Raw genomic sequence first — 25,721 nt, 5'->3', positions numbered from 1 at the left:
TTTTCACAGCGTGGAAACTACTGCCAAATGTGTCTCTGTGGGTGCTGCACACTGTAGAGAGAGGCTACAGAATCCAGTTTGGTTCTCCCCCGCCTCATTTCAACGGGATTACGCCCACGCTGGTGGGCCCCGAGCAGGCTCTGGTCATGGAACAAGAAGTAGTTACTCTTTTGAGGAAGGAGGACATCGAGGTGGTCCCTCCTCATGCGAGGCAGTCCGGGTTCTACAGCCGGTACTTCATAGTTCCGAAGAAGGATGGGGGGGTTGCGTCCCATTTTAGATCTACGTCATATGAACAGCTCAGTCATGCGACTGAAGTTCAGGATGCATACTCTCAAGCAAGTCATGTCTCAGATCAGGTCCGAGGACTGGTTTGTCACGATCGATCTAAAGGACGCATACTTCCATGTATCCATCCTTCCCACTCACAGGAAGTTCCTGAGGTTTGCTTTCGGGGGCAAAGCATACCAATATCGTGTTCTTCCTTTCGGCCTTGCACTCTCACCCCACACTTTCACGAAGTGTGTGGATGTAGCCCTGGCTCCGTTGAGACTCCAGGGCATCCGCATACTAAACTATATCGACGATTGGTTGATTTTAGCTCAGTCAGAGCGATGGTGGTTCGACATCGAGATGTCGTTCTAGCCCACATGAGAGAGCTGGGGTTGAGACTAAACGCCAAGAAGAGTGTGCTTTCTCCATTACAGAGGACCACTTATCTAGGCAGGGGGTTCTCCCCGAGGGGACATCCGCTTCGCATGTTCAAGGTCACGCGGCGATGCCTACGTGCCTTGGACATGTGGAGGAAACCTTAGTTCTTGGCTCAGGGCCCGCTGCTGGGAGCTCCTTGTCGCCGCGTAGTGCTTCATGCACTAAGACTCTTCCTCCCAGACCTAAGAGGTCACCATGTGCTGGTGCGCACCGACAACACAGCGGTGGTCTCTTACATCAACCACCAGGGAGGTCTGCGCTCACGCCGTTTGTACAAACTAGCGTACCAGATCCTTGTGTGGTCCCAGGGCAAACTTCTCTCGCTGAGAGCAGTTTACATTCCTGGGCATCTCAATTTGGGAGCAGACATCCTGTCGAGACAGGGTCCGACTCTTATGACATTGCACTGTCCCCTCTGGTTCTCTCGGAGTCATCCAGCTCCACTGGGGCTGGATGCCAGGGTACAGACATGGCCGAGGCTTTGTCTGTACGCCTTTCCCCCGATCGCTCTGCTCCCGGGAGTTCTGGAGAGAGTGCGCCGTGACAGTGGAGCCCCGTTCTGGCCGGGCCGAGTATGGTTCTCGGACCTGATTTCTCTCCTCGACGGCGCTCCGTGGGAGATTCCCGTCAGGAGAGATCTCCTCTCACAGGGCGGAGGGTATGATCTTCCACTCCCGCCCGGAGCTGTGGAATTTGTGGGTGTGGCCCCTGAGGGGGCACAACTCATAGCTTCCGGTCTCTCAACCGAGGTTGTTGAGACCATCCTCCAATCCAGAGCTCTCTCCACGAGGAAACTGTACTCCTTGAAGTGGAAACTTTTCATTTCTTGGTGTGGAGACCGCCAGCGGGGTATGTTCCTAAGGTCCCCTCCTCTACACCACGGCCTGTCATGCTCCAGGCCCTCAGTCCTCGTCCCTTAGGGGATCCAGACCAGTGCGAGCACTGGACGCATACGTCCACAGAGCTGCGGTGGATAGTGAATGCCATTTCTATTTCCTATGAGTCCTCTGATCTCCCTTCGCCGCTTGGGGTCCGGGCTCACTCTACTAGAAGTGTGGCGGCCTCTGAGGCCTTCCTAGCAGGTGTCTCCATGCAGGACATCTGCGACGCCGCGGGATGGTCCACGCCCCTGACCTTCGTCAGGTTCTATGACCTAGACATTTAAGCACTTAACTAAAATAAGTATTAAATAATTAAATAAATAACTAGAGAAGGCTGACTATAACCAGTTTGCTTCCATTTAGTAAGAAAAGCCTATACTCTTCACCTGAATTAGAAAAAAAAGCTCTTCTGGTCTTCAGTGATGCGAGGACAACGTTTGAGCATGTACACGCAATGTCTGAGCGAGAGCAGAGCCAATTCATGAAATAAAAAAAAACAATGTATCGTTAAAAGCACACGTCCAGTTTTGTCTGAGTGAAGGAAATCCGCTTGCGGATTCTTGTGGTGAGATTCTTGCTCACGCATTACATGGATCGCGTAACATGCGCTCTCGACATTTGTCATTAAGATTACGCTATAGAAACCGCTTAAAATGAAGACTAAAGAAGAGAAGAAAGCGGCCCTAGGCAGCTGCCTACACAGGATCTGCCACTGCCAGATGCAGTTAGAAATGTACTAAAAACAAGCCTATCGCAAGATATCTGGTAGGGGGGGCACCTGGGGTGGCCAGACAGATTTCAGTGGTGGCCGGTGCCCCTGGTCACGAGGCGATCACGTGAGGCGCTCCCTCTGGCATGATAATCTTAATAATATCTTCTAGTGTGTTATGCGCCATGATGTTAAAATTTTGTAGTGTGTGCATGTTTAAGATTTGAGAGAAGATAATCTGCAAAGATTCTCCTTATGTGTGTGCTGCAACCAGATTTCATAATCGGTTAGGATTTTAAAACTCCTGTAGTGTGAGCCCAGCTTAATGTAATTGGCCCTTTGCCTTAAGCTGGTTGATACGTGTTTAGTAGACCTGGCTGCTGTCATCCTCCTGTGATTATATAAAGAATTCATAACTAGCTCCACACATCCAGGTAGCATCTAACCAAATGAACTCTACCATTGTACTGGATGAGTTTTGAGATTACCATGAAAAATATGACAAACTCAGGGTGCTGTTCTTGAGGCTTCCCATCCTAAATTTAGGAAGTGTATACTCTGTTTACAGGAAGCTTGGCCCTGAGGTGGTCAACTTAGACACATTTGATGTATTGTATGTAACACCATCTTAATTCCAGGCTAGATAAATATTTAATGCCCTGGTTTTAGCAATAAGGGAGGATGTATTTACAACAGCCATGGAGCTATTAAATTATGCATGATTGCCACGGATAAACATCAGTTTTTGTTTCATGAATGGGCCATCATCTAATTTCATGGTCCAAAACTGCAGAAAATTTCAAGTAGCTTCAAGACAAATAACACTCATTTTAACCAAGCCAATTTAGCATTCAGAGAGCGACTGAAGCAGACTCTTAGAATGCAGATTGAACTAGAACAAGTTGTTAATTTGTAGTTATGGGCCCCTTTGAAAATTACCTTGCAAAAATTTGCCTTGTGAGTCCACTCTTAAAGCTTCTATTAGATGTCTGCACTCCCAACTGCTCTCTAGGCTGTCAGTTAATGAATCCTGTTGGTAAGGGTAACAGGATAATGGAAACTTTGAAAAAAGAAGAATCAATAAAAGGCACAAAGCAGGATATTGAATAATTGAATCGTTCAATCATGTTATGAAGGCCTCAATACAAAAGGCCGAATGGGTATTTGATTTCAAAGGGTCCATTATGCTGTTTTAGGAAGTGAGCACTGCTGATACCTCACCCATTCATACAACTAACAACCAAATACGCTTATAGAAAAGTAACCAAGTCTGACTAGACAGGTGGCATGTGAAATTTTAGTTTTGATTGTGTAGATATTTTAAAAGATACACTCTTAAAAATAAAGGATCTTTATTGGCATTGATGGTTCCATGAAGCACATTTAACATCCATGGAACATTTCAATTGCACAACAGATTATTTATAGTGGAAAAAGGTTCATTAAAATGTTCTTCACACTAAGAAAAAATGGTTCTTTTAGAAACTGTTTGCCGAAAGGGTTTGCTGAAAGCAACCCAAAAATGGTTCTTCTATAGCATCACTGTGAAAATACCCTTTGGAACCTTTATTTTTTAAGAGTGCATTCTATAATAATTGTTCAATGTGTGCATCAATTCTCAACCATTTCTCAGTTTGTCTCCTTGTGTTTTGGTTTAAGGAACCCAAGTTAGGCTCCACTTCTGCTGGGAATGAAACCAGCGAGGCGTAAGCTCACATAACTCCAAAATTCCCCTTCTGACTTTACAGTGACGTTGAGCCTCAGCTATTTGACCAGCCATTGTGTGTGGCTGCTTTCTGACAACATACTGAAAATATTTCTATCCCGTTCAGTTTCTTTTGCCCTTTCTTTCCAACTCTTTCCGCCTTGGGGGAGAGATTGAGTTGCCAATCTCATGGGTTTGGAACCTGAGAGGTGCCAATGTGGTGTAAAGCCAAGACCCAAAATCTGCAGTTCAGACTTCAAACAAGACTGCGCTATTGTGTCTACTCCTTTCCCCTTCTAACCAGGCAACACTCCCCTTTGTGTTCCCGTTGCACGGAAAGATGACACCAAATACTCCTCCTTTTCAAAGCCCAGCTGCATGCGACTGACATAAGAGGTAGTGTGAGAAAAGAGCTGATGAAGAGGACCTTATGGATATTGCACTGCATAAACTCCATACAGTGAGAAAGATACACAGGGTGTGAAGGTAGAGATGCTTGTTTGAGAAAGACAGGCGGCAAGACAAAGTGAGGAGAAAATTAGTTGTTAGGGAATTCTTCATTGATTTGTTTGTGACGTAAAATTTGAAAGTTCAGGTAGATAGAGAAAAAATATGATTCATGCATCTGACAATTTTTCGCCTCCATCAGCTGCACCGACAGATGAGGGTGAACGTTGGCTAGCTTCATTAGGACATGCAGATGGTTCAGAACTGTGCTTCGGCTGTCAGCGTTTAACACCTCACCCTGATGAGCACTGTCAGCCCGTCTGCTCGCTTGCAGGGTGCTGCTGGAATGTAGCGCTCTGGTGAAGAGTAATCTGTGAATGTTCTCCCCGTTCTGTTGCATCTGTCAGCATATCACTGCCTGCTCAGGGATTTCACCTCATGCAAATGAAGAACCTGTCCATGGCATGACTCAGAGTCTCCACTTAAACCCTCACACTCAAACACGCACAAATAAACCTCTATAGAAAGCCCTGACTCGCACACTTCAAACCACCCAGCATACACGCTTATGCAAAGTCAAGTGCCACTTGTATGATGCCATGCTTTGCTGGTTACAGTTAAACTCCTCATATGGCTGGTAAAATAATATGGTGTAAAGGATTTTACCATTTAAGATTTCCCCTAAGATTTCTTATTAATGATTCCAATGTTACTTTATGAGTGATGGATTAAGTAGTCATTTTGAGTTATTGTTATCGTCATTGTTTCTGTTCTGTTGTATGCAAATATAAACTCTTGTCATTTTATTGTTAATGGAGTAACAGTATTTAATGCTTTCTGTGTCGGGCGACACAATTTGGCCAGAGAAAATCTAACTGCTCTTAATTACAAAAAAAGGAATTCATTCATTCATTCATGGATTCATTTATTTGCAATTGCAGTTTGCAATTGTAGTATGATAAACAATGTGGCCAGAGAAAGTCATATTGATAGTAATTTGTTAAAAATATATTAATTTTTTAATTTTATATTTTTAAAATTATTTTTGTGCAGTTGAAGTTTGAACTGCTTTTAACTACTAGGTTTGGGCAATGTCTACCAATTTGGCATCGGACGATGTCTACAGTGAAACATTGTGATGCACGATGACATCGGGGGGCGGGGTTAGGGGTGTGCCCGAAGCATGAAACAAATAACGCATTATACGGAGCCACTAAAAGGTTAGCCGTTTGCTAGCGGTAGCCTGTTGCATTACAGTACATGAAAGTTCACTTACCACATACACAGAGTAAGGAGAAATGCCTGATAGGATGATGGCGAATGATCACTAATCATAAAGATGTCTGTCAGATGTCTGGGGGTAATCATAAAGATGTCTGTCAGCCTATCGGCCCAACCCTATTAACTACTCAACTATTTAACTAGATCTCCAAGCAAAATCTATCTATCTATCTATCTATCTATCTATCTATCTATCTATCTATCTATCTATCTATCTATCTATCTATCTATCTATCTATTTTGTTATTTTACCTAGTACATTAGTAATATATTTCTATCATAATTTCTGCACTTTCAAACATTAAACCCTTTGGCTTTTATTTTGGCAGAAACTGAAGGAAGACTTTTAAGTCTATGTTCAGTTCACAACAGATTTTAATGCTTCACTCAGAAGCACACAGCAAATCCAGACTTAATTAAATATTATTTGTATTGCAATTTTGGTTTTATTTTGATTATTTGTGCAGCTCTTCATCCAGGTTTATGCTTAACATGATTTACATGTTTCTGGATCAGCATCATTGGAGGACCAAGAACATTCCTGTTAACAGTCAAATTTTAAACGTCTAGGTTACGGTTAAGCATGGGGCTTGTTTGATAGGAATATTGTTCCAGGACCAATCACGAATGTTGATCCAGAAACATGCTCTTCTTGGCTGAATCTCGGCATGCTTTGGGTTTAGCATGTATTTATACAGATTTCCTCAAGTTAATGCATGAAACCCTAGCTAGCTCTCCATTGAAATGAATGGGATTGTGTCGCTTTGTCGCTTGTAGTGTGAACGGAGCTTAACGACTCCCGACTCCCACCACATTAACTAATAATGGCTTGATCAGATCATTAATGCAAACGGATTTACCAAATGGATGGGATTTAATTCATTTGCATAGGTTGCTGATTACTTCCAAGCAGGAAAAAGAATTCATCAGGAGAAATTCAGTGTTGGATCAGCACAATAACCCAGACCGAACGTCTCAATAAACACACCTCACTTGCTCTTTATCCCTTTCTCTTTTGGAACAAAACATCATAGATTATATGATTCTCCACCTTTCTTTGTGCTCTTTCATGCAGGATCTCCCAGTAGTCATATCATTTCCCATTTGGAGTCTGTATTGTTTTTCCTGTTGATTTGTTTCTACATCAAAATTCCATCTCTTTATCACAACTTACCCAGCACCCTCCTGTTTGGTTCAGTACCTGCTTCTTTATGTATACAAAACACTTGGAAATCCCCCTTCATAACTGCCGGGTTTCACAGTGATTTCTCAGCAGTGAGGTTAAAAGGTTTAATCATAAGCTAATCATGTTCACCTTCCAGTGTTTAAGTATTTAGTGCATCATACCTGGCGTTCTCAAGACATCACCTTTACATCACCTGCAGGTTTTTCCGTACCTTCATAGATGACATTTGATCAATGTTCTAGTCCACTGGAGTCTGTGAATAGCCCTACTGTGTGATATTTGAGTTTCTTTGTGTGTCTGGAAAGTGTAAGACATTATACCGATATGTATAAATCTAGTATATTTTGCATTGTGAAGCAGCTGAATTCTTTCTCCTGTGCAATAATGAGTTATGATTGGCAACTGGCAACAGACAAACACTGTATGTTAAAGAAGGAAACGACCCACTGTTGAGTTTGGGTGGGTGTAGGAGGAGTGGGTGAGAAAAGGGGCAAACCTGTCACATGTTGGCAACGTTTGGGGCCCATCCTAATCGGTGGTCTGCTCCCACATCCCCCAACACCCACTACCCCGCATGTTATTCAACTGAGCATGGAAACACAATGTTTATTTTAATTTTTTTTGCCGCTCAAAAATGTTTTAACATTTTCTCTCGAAGGTGTTTTGCAATAGAATAGAATACTGTGTGGGAACCCAATCTTTTTTCTGTGTTGGCCACCTGCACTGTAGGACAGCTAACGCATCTCTTTGTGTTTTATTTTCATTTATGGTTTATTTATTTATTTTTTAAGTATAGAAGACATTTGACACAATATAGTGGGGGAGAACTTAAAGTCTGAATGGGGAAGTGTTATATTTAGATTTATACATTTAGCAGGTGCTTTTATCTGTGACTTGCAATAGAGAAATATTAGCAATTTGCCATATAGCCTAACAATATTCATACTGTACAATGCCAGGTGTATAAGTGCCTTGTTTAATCTTAGAAAGCTTGCAGTATCGTATATTGATACACATTTCTAAGGCCTGTACATTATGCATTGTCACCTGTTTTTTTTTTGTGATATCTTTACTAATTTTAACTAAACTTAAGAATAAAGTCTTCCATTTCATAAAAAAAAGATTATCTAACTTATTTCAAACTCTCATGGCTCACATGAACACTACTGCTCAAGTTTAGTGCATACTTATACAAACCACTGGTTCATAGCTCTCTAACATGTAATATGTTAATGAACTGTGAAATATGTCAAAATTACCCTAGCATGTAAAACAGGCATGTTTTTTGCATATGTTGAGTAATTTCAGCAACATGATTGTTGATGTGTCAGCATGATGTGTTGTCTGTTTTTCATGAGTAAAAACATGTTCTCATTGAATACTTCTATACAACAGAATGCTAATTACTCACAGTCACGTTCCCTTAATGCTTTTGCCCCAACTTTTACAGCATGCTCAGCTGCATAGAACATACAGTAACTTGATTGTAAGATTGAACTGTTTATAATGTAGTGGTTTATATCAGACCTGAAATGTTGCATGTGTAACCCTTACATTTTTATGTGAACCATGGGCAATTGCTAAGCATAGCAACCCCTAATGTTTAATCGATTATCAAATTTAAAAGCACCGCCGTTCATTTTTAGAGATGGAATTAGTATAAGTGAGCCATAATGCATTTAGTTTATCATTCATAATCTTGTCTATTACCTATCGCCATTTTTTAAATATTAAAAATCTAAACTTTGGTTGATTATTTTCATTAAGTAATTTCACAGTTTAGAGGTAATCTCAGAAAAAACCTTTATGTGCAACATTGCACCAAAAAAAAAAAAAAATCCTTTTGAAATGTGACATCTGTTTATCAGCTATCTTAACTGTTTACTATCTCTACTGTTGCCAAATATTCTTGGTGTGACATAATCACCCCTATGCAACCTCATGTCTGACTTCTATCCTGTCATAAGAGAATTTTCTTTCTTTCTTTCTTTTTTTTTCATGAAGCATGAGAGTGGATAAATTAGCAGGCTTTAGATATGAAAAGGGTGTCAAGCCTGGGAAAATGAAGATCACTCAGTTCACACAAGAGAGGCTGTTTATGATAGGAGAATGCCAGAAAACACCACACAGCCTAAATGAGCAAGTGAATCAAGCCCTTCTGAGGGATCACAGATGACTTGCGTTTACTAGATGCTACATTGCACTTTTATCTGAAGAGATAAGAAATGATATACAGCAACTGGACCGAACTGAACGTCACTCCTAGAATTACGTAGATATAATGCGTCAATTCATATATCATTGTAATTTAGCTATCAGATTTATTGTTTGATTAAATCTATTATAGAACTGGGTACTTTTGCTTTACCGTTTATATTACAGTAAATGTATTTGTGTGGCTGTCAGCCTTATGTCATTATACATATAAAAGTGACACAACAAATGTAGTAATAATTCAGATAGGGATGTGTCTAAGATAATATTTAGCCTATTTTACAGTGGCTTTGAATGTGGCTCATCCAATCAGAATTTAGAGGTGGAGCTATATTATCTTTTGGTTTGATCAATTTCCAAATAAAAAGAGAAAATAATGAAACAACATCAAGCGTTTTAGTATTTTAAAGTATTTAAAGTAATTTGTATAGTATTTGGAAGTATTTTACAATATTATCCATTTCTGTTGCATTTCCAGCAAAAATAACTATATTACGTGTATATTATCATGATTATAAAACACTAAAGTTTTTCATCTCATTTAATTATTTTCTCTGTTTATATGGAACTTGAGCAAACTAGGGATGCACCGAATGTTCGGCAACCGAAATTATTCGGCCGAAAATAGCAAAAAAATCTCTTTCGGTGTTCGGCTGAATAAGCGAAAAGGCCGAATAATATGTACCGAACAATGACTAACGCGATCAAATAGAGGCACGAACTAATGCAGCAAACATGTCGGCAGCTTGAAAGTATTAAATCTATCAGAGAAAGACGCAATCATTACAAGCACGAAGCACCGACAGCGAGAGACTGTTTAGTGCTGCATCACATGTCTCCGATGAGAAGAAGAGGTGGCTGATGCTGGTGGTTAGGCTACTGAATGATGACTGAAATAGCGAAATGGCCTCAAACGATTAGTAAATAAACTGCAGTATGTTATATTTTCTAATGCACGCACAAATTGCATGTATTCTGAGAGCGCTGCACCAAGGTTCAAAGTCCAAAACACATTTTGGCTATTTAATTTATGCAATGGTGAAAAAAAATGTCAAAATAGGCCTACATGGGGGGAAAAAATTTAAAAACCGTGTTCGGTATTCGGCCTTTGGCCTTCGACCCAGTGTTTAATTTTGTTCGGTTTCGGCCAAGAATTTTCATTTCGGTGCATCCCTAGAGCTAACCAAAAGCTTAGATAGCTGATGCTCTTCTGATACTGTAATCATTGTATTATAGTTATTTTAGCTGGAAATGCAAAAATAAAAAAATGAATGATGCGCCTAACATAATATTTAGGCTCTTTTACAACAGCTTTGAATACGGCTCATCCAATCAGAATTTAGAGGCGGAGTTATCTTTTGGTTTCATCAGGTTTGAAATAAAAAGAAAACAGCAAAAATATGATCATATATTGCTTATATGGTTATGTAAGATCTTCAAAGTCTTATCTGATGTTTGCATAAACTTTCTGAGACATTTCTTTTATGATAATGTAAGATATTAAATTAAGTATAGTACTGTTCCATGTAAACAAGACACGGTCCACCAATTTTCCACCCAACCTGAGCTAAAAAAGACATGCAGTCTGTCTAATTAGTTACAATGGGGCTGTTTTTAGACAGTAATATGCAGTCATTAGCAGAACAGAGAGTAGGTGAGTTTCACCACTCGACACAGTTGGGTTGGACCAGCAGTGACTGCAGGGGCCCCTATGGTCCTATTCAGTGGTCGAGTCCTCAGGGTGCCACATCACACAGACAGAGAATTAAGGAATGCAGAATGGCTAGCTTACGTGTGTGTAGACCAGAGGCTTCACTTTGATGTGGAAGCCATGGGGCCTATGCTCTGAATCCCAGCGTACCTCACTCTTCATAAACCCCTGCTGGCCTTGAAGAGCACTGGGAAAAAAGAGGAAATATTTTGTCCTGGACAAGCAGTTTGAAATGGATAGAGGGAATTCACTTGTGTTTTGTCGCAATGGAACAGGTTTTCAGCAACATGTGGAAAGTGTCTATGCTGGAAGGAACTAGCAATCCATTATATCCCCCAACGAATGCAAAAAATAGATCTGTACTTACTGAAAATCAATAAAGGCAGCACTTTTACTGCTCATGGCAAATGTATTTATGAACAGATCTAAGCACCTAACCAGAATATATATGAAGTGAATAACAGATGTGCATGTGTTTGTTTTTAAGCAATAGATTAGTTCAGTCAAAATCTGAAATTTCTGTTATTATTGTTTACTTAACCCTGCTGTTCCAAACATGTATGACTTCTGTGGAACACAAATGTAGATTCTGAACATTTGTACGCCCTTTTTTCCCTGACAGTGAAAGTTTCAAAATGCATAAGTCTTGAGTGCAATATTCCAAATTATATTATAGTTTTCTTTTAGGAACAGACCAGAATTTAAATCATTATTCACAAAAAAAATTATTTGCCACTTTTCACTGGCACGTTCATAAGAGAAGTAGCAATATCCAGTTCATGAACTTTTGAGTCAAGTCTTTTCGATTAATTATTTGAAACAGTTTAACTTCATTCATTCTCAGTTTCAACTCATTGCATACAACTTTTCATTTGCATGTTCCATAAGAGAATTGGCAATATTCAATCCATGAACTAATTGTTCTTTTGAATTAATCTTTTCATCTTTAAATTATTTGAATCAGTTTACAACTTGAATCATTCTGTTTCAGCTCGTTTAGTCATCATTCATTGTAATATCATGCAAAAAGGAACCAGTTCAATTCTTTAAAAAATTCTTCTTTTGTGTTCTTTGTGTTTGTTGTTTACCTTTCTAACTTTCCATTGGCATGTTCATAAAAGAAGTACCAATATTCAGTTCAAGAACTAATTGTTTTTATGAGTCAGATCTTTTCAAATAATTATTTGAATCAGTTTAAAACTTGACTTATTCTAATTTTGAACTCATTCAGTCTGCATTTTTTATAATCGCATGCAGAGTGGAACCAGTAGTGTTCTACAGAAGAAAGTTGTACGGGTTTGAAATGACATGAGGGTGTGTAAATAATGACATAATTTTGTTTTAGGTGTACTCATCCTGAGCACATTACATTGCACTGTTATTGCAATGCATTTTCTTTGAAATTACCATAGTTGTCTACATTTTATATTTACAGTCATTACATTTATCAAGTGTATTTATTATTATATATCAGTATCAGGGATTTTTATACCTTACTCCATCTGCCTCTTTACTTGCATGCAGAGTGGAACCAGTAGTGTTCTACAGAAGAAAGTTGTACGGGTTTGAAATGACATGAGGGTGTGTAAATAATGACATAATTTTCTGTTTTAGGTGTACTCATCCTGAGCACATTACATTGCACTGTTATTGCAATGCATTTTCTTTGAAATTACCATAGTTGTCTACATTTTATATTTACAGTCATTACATTTATCAAGTGTATTTATTATTATATATCAGTATCAGGGATTTTTATACCTTACTCCATCTGCCTCTTTACTTTTTGTTCTGCCAAAAAATACATAAAGATAATCAATATTATCTTTTTGGTTGGAATAGATTTAACCAGATAAGATTTAAAAAGTGAATGATGAAACCTGTTCCAGGCACTGCATATGAAATAATTTGTTATAGAATGTCTGGTAGAGAGAGAATATGTAAATGAGAGAGAGGGAGAAAGATGCATGAAAGAGGGGGGGCATGAATAATGCTGTTAAATATAGCATGCCCAGAGCCTGGAAACATCATAGACTTGTCTCCTTCAGTGCGATGTCAGTTTAATGGAGAGCTTTACTTTTTTTCGGATGCATCAGATTACAAGGTCAAGGTGCAATCTTCCTCTCCGGCTCCACATTAGCGCTGTTTCTCAGACCTGATGGCTTTGACCCGCTGAGATCTGGAGGATGGCCACACACTGGCATCTGGGCTTTGGTCAGGGTCAGATGCCTGCCATTTCAGCGCTGACCGCCATGTCTAACAAGGAACTGAGCTGGCAGAGAGTTCCAGCAGCATCTTCTCTGTGCCTCCACTAGGTTTCGTGGTAACAGTCTGTTTCCTCCTTTTACTGCTAAGCTCTGTTATTTCAGCCACTCATGGCTTCTTGATCCTGTTATACTATTGAACACAAAATAACCACGGTCTGTTTCGGAAGGATGAGGTGCTCTTTGGGCGATTCGGTTCATAACCATAGTCTCATTTAATGATGAATATAAAGATGTGTGGGTCTGTTCACCATCAGCGGCAGATGGCAGGTTCATCCCTCTAGTTATGCAGGATTTGTTTTTCTAGTCTGATGATTTATTAAGTCGGTACTGTTATGATTGAAAAGTCTGACAAACATGGCTGATTCACATTCATGGGCCAGTTCCCCTGTGCGTGTTTAATATGCATTTAAATTAAAATGATTCCTGTTGTGTTTCCTGTGTGTTTGTGAGTGAGTGAAAAAGGCAAAATATTCTTTGTTCCTTCACTACTTTTGCAGTGACTACATTTACAGCCATAGCAATCAAAAGATAACTTTGTGATACATTTAATATGGGGAAAAGGGAAGGGGCCACAAAGAAAAAAGACACAGTGACCTTCATTAATTTGTTTTTCTTTCTCTATATTTCCCTATTTCTCTGTTGAGACAGTAAGTTGAGTTGGGACTTATTTATGTATTATTAATATTATATTATGTTATATCTATCAAAACTTTAGTATTTCTTTTAAGAAATTTAAATTTGTATTCAGTAAGGATGCAATAAATAGTTCAAAACTAACAATAAAGACATTTATATTTTCTATTTCAAATAAATGCTGTTCATTTGAACTTTCTATTTATCAAAGAATCACAGTTTCCTCAAAAATATTAAGCAGCAAATCAGCATATTAGAATAATTTCTGAAGAATCATGTGACATTGAAAACTGAAGTAATGGTTGCTGAAAATTCAGCTTTGCCCACGGGAATACATTACTTTTTAAAATATATTAAAATAGAAAACAGTTGTTTAAATTGTAATAATATTTCACAGTATTACTGTTTTTGCTGTATTTTGTATCAAAATATTTAGCCTTGGTAAGCATAAGAGATTTCTTTCAAAAAGAATGGTAGTGTATAGTGATATATATGTATTTTTGTCAACTTGTTGAATTTTTTAAAGATATTTTTGTCAAAACTAAAAGCCACAAAACTCCAATTAAGTGTCTGCTAGAGTTAATACTAAACTATTTTACAGTATAATCCACAAAAGTTATATTGGTTAATTATATAATTCTGTGTGATTCATGACTTGAATGCAAAGCACATATATGTAATTTCAGTTGTCATTCTGCTGTCCATGAAAACTTCCTGTAGGTGTCCCTCTTGTGATCTCCAGTTGTCCTGTGGTTTATGGCATTGCCAGTGTGACAGCCACAGACACTTGTGTCATTGAATGATGTATGAGCATCGGTGCTTAGCTGACTGAAGAGGCTCTATTTCAAAATTCATGAGATCAGATGTTTATTCTGATCACAGAAGTCATAGCAAAGTTCCTTAGCGACACGACAATTGGCAGAGGAACTCTTTCTGTGCATGCATGCTTTCTTAAAAGAGGTAATGCAACTCTATCTCTTCCTTCCTTAAGGTGAAAAGGATCAGCTGTTTCTGCATTAGCTCATCTTTTGGCCTCATGCTCAATCTGAGGATGTGATGACACCAGTGCACTTGACGCGGAACTTAGTCCTAAGCAACTGCCGCTTGCCTTACAAGGCTGTAAAAGCTGCCCGCTTGTAAACCAACGCTCCATTCATGCATTCTGCCAGACCTCTGTTTGGCCACGCTTTTCGTATTTGATCTCATTAACCGACTTTCATTTCCATTCTAAAATTGCAACATGCTACTCCAAACCTACTCCACCACAGGAAGTCTTGGAGTGTTCTGTTAGACCGTTGGCACCCACCGCTTTGTGCCTTTCCGAAGACATTAGGGGCAACTAAGGTGATTTGGTTTAGACAGAGTGCCAAGACACTATTGTGTCTGACCAACACTCCACGGGAAGGACAGAAATAGAAATGGAGGAAGAGGCGGGCTTAGAGCGAATACTGTATTTCACATGTTTGAGCCATTGGACATCGTTTGCGCATTTTCTGCTCTTTGATCGTATGATTACCAAGTTGGCATACAACAGCGATAATCGCATCTGTTTGTGTCTGCCAGTACCTGTGTATGTACTGTACAAGGCTGCTTTTGGAGGCCATTATAGGGATAGTTCACCCAAAAATTAAAATTAGCCCATTATTTACTCACCCTCAAGCCATCCTAGGCGTATTTGACTTTCTTCTTTCAGATGAATCCAATCGGAGTTATATAAAAAATTGTCTTTGATCTTCCAAGCTGTTTAATGGCAGTCAGCGGGTGTTGCAGTTCATCAGTCCAAAGAAGTGAAATAAAGCGCTCCCATCCATAATAAAAAGTATCTCACACGGCTCCGGGGGGTGAACAAAGGCCTCCTGTAGTGAATCAATGCGTTTTTATAAGAAAAATGACCATATTCAAAACTTAATAATCACTTTAATCTAGCTTGCGTCAAAAGTTGTACACAGAAGCAGCTCCGGACGGATGACGTAAGATGTCGGTGTTACGCATGCGCCGGTGAGTCAAAGGAAAACCAGTCTCCTCTTGGCTTATATCAAAATCCTCCGACATTCTTCTTTACAAATCCTCGTTTTGTACTTCTAATTTGTGACCATTGTTTTGTTTTGATCTCTCCCCTGCGCTTCTGCATTCGTCACTTCTGAGCGGCGCATGTGCAACGCCGACGTCCTATGTCGTCCGCCTGGAGCTGCTTCTGTGTACAATAGTGAGCGCAAGCTAGATTAAATTGATTACTACATTTTAAATATGGTTATTTTTCTTACAAAAACGCATCGATGTGAGGCACTTTTTATTATGGATGGATGTTTTTATTTCACTTCTTTTGGACTGACTGCCCTTAAACAGCTTGGAAGATCAAAGACAATTTTTAACATAACTCCCGACTGGATTCGTCTGAAAGAAGAAAGTCATATACACCTAGGATGCCTTGAGGGTGAGTAATTCATGGGCTAATTTTCATTTTTGGGTGAACTAACCCTTTAACAAAGGCCTTGGGCAAACAGACAAGAGACTGTTCAAACACTGGGCGGAAGCTCCCCTAATGAGGATGTTTACCAATGCGGGAGAAAAAACGAGAGCAAACAGGGATGTGGACACGTGGCCGTCAACACCTCCCAGCTTGGTCCTGTCACCTCCGCCGCTGATGGAGCAGCCAGGGCTCTCGTTTATGCCCTCATCACATCGGCAGCAGTCAGACATGCCCGCGATGACATCTCGTCCTGAGCAAGCCTCTCGGGTTTGACATCTCCACTGGCACTAATTCCTGTGGCTCTTATTAGGATGTATTGTACCGCTCCGGGTGTGTGTTCACGGTGTGTGTGTGTTCACTGCTGTGTGTGTGCACTTCGGATGGGTTAAATGCAGAGCACTAATTCCAAGTATGGGTCACCATACTTGGCCACATGTCACGTCACATCACACTTATTGTGAGCGCATTTTTGCTATTGTTATAGCCCTCTTTTACAGTAGTCATATCTGTCATCCCCTCTCTCTCCCTCCTTTCCTCTCCCTCTTCGTTGCTCTGTGCCAGGTGCTCTTATAGACTGCGAAGACAGACAGACAGAAGGCAAAAGAGAGAGAGGCGGATAAGATAGATAGATAAAGAGAGAGAGAGAGAGAGAAAGCTGTGGAAATGTCTTAAGAGATAGCAAGGAGCTTTTCTCCTGATAATAAGGTTGGCAGCCATTGTTAGTGGTGCAAACAAATGGCAAGCCCGGCTTTTGTGTCATGGTTAAATATACTTAACTCGCTACATGGCGTAAAGAAGAATAAAGCGTTAAAACCTCGGTGCAGCAAGGGAATACAGACAGTTGTTTCTCCTCCAGCTATCAGATCATTGCAGGTTGATCATTTTTGGAATGCTATTCATGATTTGCTCAGATCTGTACCTCCCTTGTGGGAGCAGATGGCATCAGGTTTGATTGTTTGGTCCAAACCCAAGTTTGATTCCACCTTTCTCTTCCCAGTGTGTCTTTACATTGTGTTTTTTGGCTGCAAATTGCATTATGTTGTACTAGGGATGTGCAAATATATAAAAATAGATTTTTGAACAAAAAAGTGGGGTTGGTAAGATTTTGTATTATTCATGAAAGAAGTCTCTCAGTGCTCACCAAGACTGCATTTATAATTTATTTATTTAATAAAAAAATACAGTAAAAACAGTAATATTGTGAAATATTATTACAGTTTAAAATATCTATTTTGATATATTTTCAAATGTAATTTCTTCCTGTGATGGCAAAGCTGAATTTTCAGCATCATTACTCCAGTCTTCAGTGTCAAATGATCCTTCAGAAATCATTCTAATATGCTGATTTGCTGCTCATGAAACATTTATCATTATTATCACTGTTGAAAACAGTTCTGCTGCTAAATATTTTTGTGAAAACCATGATTGTTTGATAAACAGAAAGTTTAAATGAACAGCATTTATTTGAAAAAGAAATCTTTTCTTACATTGTAAATGTATTTACTGCCTTTTGATCAATTTAATGCATTATTGCTGAGTAAAAGTATTAAATTCATTACAAATATCTTACTGACCCTTTTTTTAGTGGCTCTAGAAATAAAAATCATTGTTTATTTAACTTTTAAAGGGGTCATATGATGCGATTTCAAGTTTTCCTTTCTCTTTGGAGTGTTACAAGCTCTTGAGTCGGTCCTCAGATCTGATTGGCTGGGTGGCTTGTTGACTGTTTACAGGTAGCAGACAGGATGTCAGTCTCCATTAGTGTTGTGGATTTTTCACTGCCTCTTTCTGTAGGTTATGTCTTTGTGCCAATAAGTGGAGACAAGTGATTGTCTTTATGTCTTTATTAAATAATGTCTTGATTTTGACTGAGAGTTATTGAATTATTCATTCAACCAAAAAAAAAATTTGCAGGAAAATTAAAATTAACTTCTTATTTATTGTACTCTTATATAAAACAATATCACATTCTCAATTATGCTGTTGGTCTGCACGAGGTTGCAACAAACCTCTTAAGTTAAGAAAACCTTTAGTGATAATTCATTTATACTTTATACAACATTCTTACTCATGTGATATTGCTTAATTTTTCTCATGTTTTCGTCTCTTTGGTAAAACCCAAAACTCAAAAAATGGCACTTGGACAAATGACAATTAACCAGTAGCGAACCGTGACTTTTGAACCTTGGCCCTCTACCCCTACCCTTTGTCGGAACAGACTACCAGCCTAGCTTACAGACTCTAATTCTAAAAGTCATCTTTGACAATTCCACCTTTGAAACAAGAGGCTATTCCAGCCTTAATGCGGTCACATACCGGATGAGAAGCTCAGTACTGCGCCACACCATGTCTTTATTATTCAAACACATTGTTTTCTACCACCGGCCTCTGTGCTTTGACTACAAGACTGCATTTTCTCATTCTGTTTGCTCTGTTTTTTTTTTTAATCACCGAACTCCAAACTAATTGACACCACTTGCTCATTCTTGAAGTGAATGTTTGACTGTTTGGAGAGTAGATTAAAGGTTTTTGACTGCCATCTCGAACTAAACACGACTCGTTCGGTGTGTGATAAGTTGCCCTAGAGCAGGGGTGCCCAACGCTGTTCCTGGAGATCTACCTTCCTGCAGAGTTCAGCTCCAACCCTGATCTGTCTGTGCACAAAACCAACAAATGTAATGTTTAATGTAAGCCAACACATCATGAAACACTCACAGCAAAACAAATTAGCGACAGACACTTCATTACAAACAAGCAGTAACATTATTATTGGCACAGCGGCCCAGTAAATGTCCTCACTTTCGTTATTTGCGGCTTCCATCGTGAAGTGAATAATAGCTAGTTAGTTTATGAGCGTATACATTTTTTTACGATAGAGATCCCACAGGGTGCGGAAATTGTCATAAAATTATTGATAACAAGGCCCGCCCATTTAGAGGAAAGATGTGATTGGTCAGTTTTTCTGTCATTTAAAATAACGCTCTCATTGATTTACTATTACTTGGCCTGCTGTAATTTCACAGCTGAACCACCAATCACAGAGCCGCAGACGCTAGGCGGAAACATTCTAATATGGAGAAAATGGGCGGAGTTCATGTAACACATTTTCTGAATAGGCAGATTTGAAGAGTTTATTTCCACAGAAATTGTATTTATTTTATTTAGATGATGACTGTGAAATTATGAATTGCTTAAATAAAATAGGAAATTATGACTTTTTCTTAAAAAAAATATATAAAAAAATGGTAAATATTGTTTTTACAATAGAGAGGGCCTAGAGGGCCCTGACGGTTCCCCATTAAATTAACAAATGACAATTAATGGAATTTTACACAGTTAGCTGCTTTGTGTTGCATCAGCATATTTTAATTTGAAAAGCCTCAGAAAGCCGCTCACCATGTCTTTCTCTATCCCTGTATACCTGTCAAAGTCGTGGCCAATTTTATCTGATGTTCTTGGATTCAAATGCTCTGTGTCCCAGCATGTGCTGGAAATTCACACAGGCCGTGTTGCACTACTTTCTCTCTCTCTCTTTTCGACTGAAGTTCTCTTGCCCGTGAAGAACAGAATAATGTAATTCAAACAGTTGCGCGTATAGGGCGGCCCCCTCGCTGGGCCAACCCGGGCCCAAACAGCGCCTGCAGGATGATCACACACCGCTGTCCGCCACAATAAAACCACCGCTTTACTTATTGAGTAGGGAACAACATGCCGCATGGGGATCTGGAGATGAAGAATGAGAAAAGACACACACACACACACAATTTTAGCTGGATGGATGAATCGAAAGGAATTTAAAGATTCTGGTATGATTCCTATTAACGATTCTAGTTCCTTAACAGTTCCATGATTTTTATTCTATGTTTTTTAGGAAATATTTGAAAATAGTCAAATATTTTTAATATAATAATTAATAATAATAATTTTTTGTATTGCATATATTGCGCTCAACGATATGTTAGTTTAATCATTAATGGACCAGATATGTAATAAATAAGACACAGGCTTATTTAACTGTAAATTATATAAAAAATATTAAATGAAAAATATGGTAAAATATTTCATTTATTCATATTTATTACAAGTAACTACAGTGATTCAGGTCTCACAAACCTTAATTTTGAGTTGGACAACATGAAAGTAATAAGTTGTGGTTCAGTAAATCAGTCAGATTATTCAGTAACTGCTCCACCGGGTTAATAATAATGTTTGATTAACTAAAACTAACCGACATTCGGTATTCATCAAACTACACTGGTCAAGTGGTCAATTAACCACCCCATAATAATCATTTGTTTGCAAATCAAACTAGACTGGTCGACATATGTGATTCGCCAAACGAACCAGCTCATAGGAGACATTTCTTAGAGAAGCAGGTAATACTGGTTTAGTTATATGTGTTTGATTCACCAAAACAAACCAGCTCAAACTGGCTCATAAGAGTCATTTGTTAGTGAATCAGACTACACTGGTTGAGTGATTCGCTATTCACATGTGTTTGATTCGCTAAAATGAACCGACTCATTAGAGTCATTAATTTGGAAATCAGAGAACACCATGTTTCGCAATGTGGATTCAGTAGATTGAGTGAACAGCACTATTAGTGTTTTAGCTATTTTTATTAATAACTCTTGACAGTTGATTTTGGTATTTGTTTTTTAATAAGAAACCGGTTCTCGGTTCCCAAGCACAGTTTCAGCACATATTTTCCCCCTCACATTCCTCACAAACCCACTCAGAGGACTTCAAACAGGAGTGCATGGGTGGATACTGCTGGGGGTCTTATGATTAAACCCAGAAACACCAACTGAGACACTCTCCCACCTACGTGCACGTAAATGCAAACACACATTCACAAACACCTACTTGTTTACACAGGGGGCCAATACCTCTCGCGGCTTTGCCAACAGCCTGAAGATCGAGTGAAATCAATGGTATCATTTGATTGCATCAGCAATGTTTTGTCGCTTTCGTGACCTACGGCTGTGAATTCTCCTGGAAGATTATTTCGAAAGGGGCTGTCCCATATTCTGCTTGGGGAAAGAACCTAATTATTTCCTTATAAATGACCCTGTAAACAGGAGGGGGATGAACTCTGTAATTTCCTTGTGACAAATGCATATAAGTATTTATGTTTGAGTGTAGAAATTCAGCTATACAGATGCGTGAAAGACGCTTTAGTTAGTCTGCAGTGAGTTTGACTGGAGAAGGAAACGGCAGATGCGGTTGTGTGTAGGAGTGATGAGACAGTGGAAGCCCTGGCACAGAGACCCTGTCTTATACGCTCTTCTTCCTTTATTTCCCTATTTCCTCCCTCTCGTCCTCCTTGAGTGGGCTCACAGGGAACCGGGCTCAATGTTATGGATTTGAGCTGTCTTCTTTGTGCCTGCCCCCTCTTTCTCTCTATCATTCGATGTGTTTCTCTCTCTGGGCTGGACGGTGTCCCGGAGGAATTTGGCTACACAGATGTGGTGTTGAAGAGGAGGGATGTGCTTGTCTCAAATCCCCATGCGAAAACACATAATTTCCCTATGTATGGCAATTAGACATGTTACAGATTACAGACCTTCTATCAGACACTAAATGTGTGACAATGTTGTGTGCTTTAGATCTGTTGCTGCTTTGTTTGCCAGAATTAGGGTTGCAACTAATGATTAATTTGGTAACTGATAATCCAATGATTATCCAGTAATTTTACTTTAATACATACCTATGCATAAACAATAAATGTATTATGTATATATATTTAATTTTCAGTATTTTAATATTTTACTCTTGGCACACTGTATATATTTGTCACCACAGGAATAAATTACCTTTTAAAATATATTAAAATAGAAAATAGTTACTTTAAATTGTAATAATACTTCACAGTATTACTGTTTTTAATGTCGTTTTGATCAAATACAGCCTTGGTGAGCATAAAACAATAAAGATCGTCTTTTAAAAAGCATCTTTCAAAAACATTTACAAATTTCCTTTAATTAAATTATTTTCATTTAATTGAATTTAAAATCTGAATTTGACTTTATCACTACACATTTGAAGCTTCCATATTCCAATTCCAATTTATCAGTATAGTTTTGGCTAGTCAGCTAGCTGTACATTATCTTATAATATCAAGTTTATCTTGGGTAAACCTTTGGAACTTCCTGTTTGAATATTGTTGCTTAGAATATGGTGAATTAGGGTAATTATGGTAATGTTGGGTTACATGAGGCTGACCTTGGCTAACCTGATCAAAGTAAATTGCAGAAACCGAAAGTACAGCAGTGTCCCAGATTTTCATAATGCACTCTACTATGCAGTTATTTTTTTTGTGCAGTTATGTTCCCAAACTTTTGAGCCTAGTTGCTCCATTTACTGTCTCTGTTTTTTTTCCCATTACAGTGGAACAACGGAGATAGTGACTTCTAATTGACTATGTTTGTAATAATTTTAGCTCTTTGCTAGTTCCTAATATTCTGCTTTCTTTTCCTCTCTTTTTCTTTCAGGATGCCTTCGTGGAGTTGTACAGTCAGCAGAGAGACTCAGTGTTCCACCCATTTTCGTACCTAACTAAAGTACTTGGATTGGCAGTGCTCGGCTTAGCAGGAGTGACCATCGGAGCCTTTTTCGCTCAGAAGTGACGGCTCTACGGGTCTCTTCACCAAACTATCTCTCTTTCTCTGCCTGTCTCTCCTCTTCAGCTTATCAAAGCATCTTTCAGCGCCACACTGCCCTGCAAAGCCCAGCACCAGTGCCCTTCAAAGGCTGCCGCTGATCCGGCGCCCCTCCAGCCACAGGAGCTGCGGCACTCACGCTCTTTCACCCTCTCTGGAGTGAAGAAAACACGAAGAAAAAGAATACAGAATGATGACTCACAGGAACGCTCCCACACTTTAACTATAATGCTCGTCACTGCCATGTACAGTTGCACTCGCACAGAGATCGACACACAAAGCACATGCACACACAGACACTTGCTCGCATAATTCATATGGAGGCAAAAATACAAAAAAAAAACATTTTATCTTTAAAGTTTGTTTCTTATGTACGAAACAAGTACAAAGAGATTTTTAAACTTCAGGTTGTGCTTTTTGGACATTTTTATATCAGGTTTTTTTTGGCATTTTGTAGCATGAATCAAAAAAAAAAAAAAAAAGAGAGAGGAAAATAGGAACGTTTGCCGGCATGAATGTAAATGACTTCTCCACTATTTGCATGTGTGGAGAAAGAGACTCTTTTAGCTACTTTTTTATTGCATGATGGCATTTTGAACTCGACCACCTACCCCTTCTCTGTTGATTCGGGGTGTTTTTTGTTTTTGTTTATTTCTCTTTCACTCCATTGGATGGACCTCTTGAGATCTCCCGTCAAACCAACAGATGTTGAGCATTCCTCATTAAAAAGTTCCTCTTTGATTTACTCTGTGTTTTACTGTTTGGCGAGCACAAAGAATGTGCCGACAACCAAACCAAAGCAGCTATCATGATGTAATTGGGTCATGGAGTTGAATGACCCAGATCGCCCCTCTTGAATGTAAAGACTGGAAGTTTGACCTCTGAAAGGTTTCCCATTGTATATTGTTATACACATGCATTTTTTTTGTATATAAGTTTGTTTTGGTTTGATTTCTGCAAAATTTCGCAATTTCAAGGGTATTGTGTACGTATAATGTCCGTGTACATGTAGTGTGAGTGTGTGTATATCTGTAAATAGATTGTGTTGAGAGCTGGACTTGGCTGTGCTCTTGTGGAGAACGTGGGCAGCCCGCCACTTCTGTCCAGCCCAGCCAGGTGTGTGTGTGCGTCTGTAGATGAAACAGGCAGGTGGTAGCTGGGAACAGAAGTTCATTCAGGCTGGCATGATAGGCATGCAGGCCAGCGGGGCTTTGAAGAGACTTTGTACACAACGGACTATGTAATACACGGCCCAGGTGTATCACTTATCCCTCCTCACTGCTCCCAATGTTATCTTTCTGGCACGGTAGATTACAGACGCCTTGTGAGCTGTACATTTTTGGATGCCCCCACAACCAAAGAAATCCAATCTGTCTGCTGTAACTTCCACCCCAGAGAGGGTCTCATCTAGTGCTACCCCACAACTTCCACGTTATATTCCACTGGGAGAGTAGATTTCTCATTCAAAGGAAGATACTGAGACACTAGGTTGTCCTAATGTATTTTTTCCCCTCAGATGTTCATTAAAGTAGCTGATATAGATTTAGCGCTCTGCATCTCCCTGTCAGGGCAAAAGCCCACTGAGACCAAACAGACTATGGCTAAAAATATTTCAACATCTTCAGTGTTTAGTAAATTTTGTTTTGAATGTCTGTAATATTTGAGCCATATGCTGAAATCTTGCAAAAACAGAATAATTTATATAGACCACAAGGTTGTGCAAAAGTTGACATTGGAATTGGCACCCTTTCGGTTCACAAGTGTGAATTTGATTTGAATTAGCCACACCCCAGAGGAAACTGAATTGGAATTTGACTTGGAATGACAGGAAGGGGAATTTGCTAAATTGCTAAATTTAAATTAAAAAATAAATTCAAATTCAGAAATTAAATGTAAAAACGTATTCCATTAAACCAATTTCGCACAACCCTGATACAGTGTCTACAGACTTCAGTAAAGTGGATGGCATATGTAATGTGGTGTGAACGAAAAAGAGGCTGTGAAGGATGAAAGTAAATGGTTATATGTCTAATTAACTTAATTTTTTGTCCAATAAAAATTTGTGGAAAGACATATTTCAGTATTTTGTTGGCCAAACAGTCCTTGGAATACAAGAGTACAACATAAACAAACTACTCCTTTCCCTCACAGTCTCATTTTCATTCAAGTCAATACTCTTAACTAAGGATCCAAATCAGGATCGACTTTATCTAGTCTATCAACACAATACTCTCGAGTGTGTAGCGGTACAGATTAAACATTCGCTATCTTAATAGTGTACTATATTGCTGCACCCTTTACAAGGGTGGTGCAGGACTATATCAGAATATGTTAAAGCGAGTTTTAAAGACTCACACTGTAAGATAATTTTACTTTAGCTGCTAAAGATCTAGCAATGTAAGACGACAGGGTGTGGAGTTGAGCTTCTCCCTGTTGCTACACCATATGAAGCTGCTTGTGGATGAACCAGCATATAACTGCCACTGCTGGAGCGGAACTAGTCCATCCACTCCTTAAGTCTCACTTTCCCTCTGGTTAGGAGAAGCTGAGAAGTCTATTACAATCAGACTCTAGATGCACCTACTTGAGTCTAAGGGTGCTTTCACACCTGGCCCGTTGTTTCGGAACCTGGCGCGTTTCCCCCCTTAGCTCGGTTCGTTTGGGCATATGTGAACACGGCAATCGCACTTGGATCCGCGCCCAAAACAATCGGTCCGAGATCGCCTGAACGAGGGGGTCTCGGTTCGATTGAAAACGAACTCTGGAGCGGTTCGGTTGTAGTGAGAAAGCAATCCGATATAACGGACCAACGAACCAGGCTATATCACAATGTATAATGGGTAA

The 25,721-nt window shown here is 39.3% G+C and overlaps 1 protein-coding gene and 1 long non-coding RNA gene across 2 annotated transcripts in view; both read left to right on the top strand.

Annotated features, from left to right (window-relative positions):
* LOC107590260 (uncharacterized) overlaps positions 1 to 2,556 on the top strand; it is a 5,630-nt gene extending 3,074 nt beyond the window's left edge. The window contains exons 2-3 of the long non-coding RNA XR_001609759.1: positions 724 to 730; positions 2,532 to 2,556. This is a non-coding gene — a long non-coding RNA (uncharacterized lncRNA). The remainder of the gene's footprint in view (positions 1 to 723; positions 731 to 2,531) is intronic.
* LOC107590259 (apoptosis regulator Bcl-2-like) overlaps positions 1 to 25,515 on the top strand; it is a 68,188-nt gene extending 42,673 nt beyond the window's left edge. The window contains exon 2 of the mRNA XM_016278942.1: positions 22,710 to 25,515. Coding sequence (XP_016134428.1) covers positions 22,710 to 22,844 — 135 coding nt within the window. The 3' untranslated portion in view covers positions 22,845 to 25,515. The remainder of the gene's footprint in view (positions 1 to 22,709) is intronic.
* The last annotated feature ends 206 nt before the right edge of the window (positions 25,516 to 25,721 follow it).

The sequence above is a fragment of the Sinocyclocheilus grahami genome, unplaced genomic scaffold, assembly GCF_001515645.1.
Source record: "Sinocyclocheilus grahami isolate Dianchi unplaced genomic scaffold, SAMN03320097.WGS_v1.1 scaffold126.1, whole genome shotgun sequence".
NCBI lineage: Eukaryota > Metazoa > Chordata > Actinopteri > Cypriniformes > Cyprinidae > Sinocyclocheilus > Sinocyclocheilus grahami.
The sequence above is the reverse complement of the archived record's forward strand: the minus strand, read 5'-3'. Positions and strand labels throughout refer to the sequence as shown.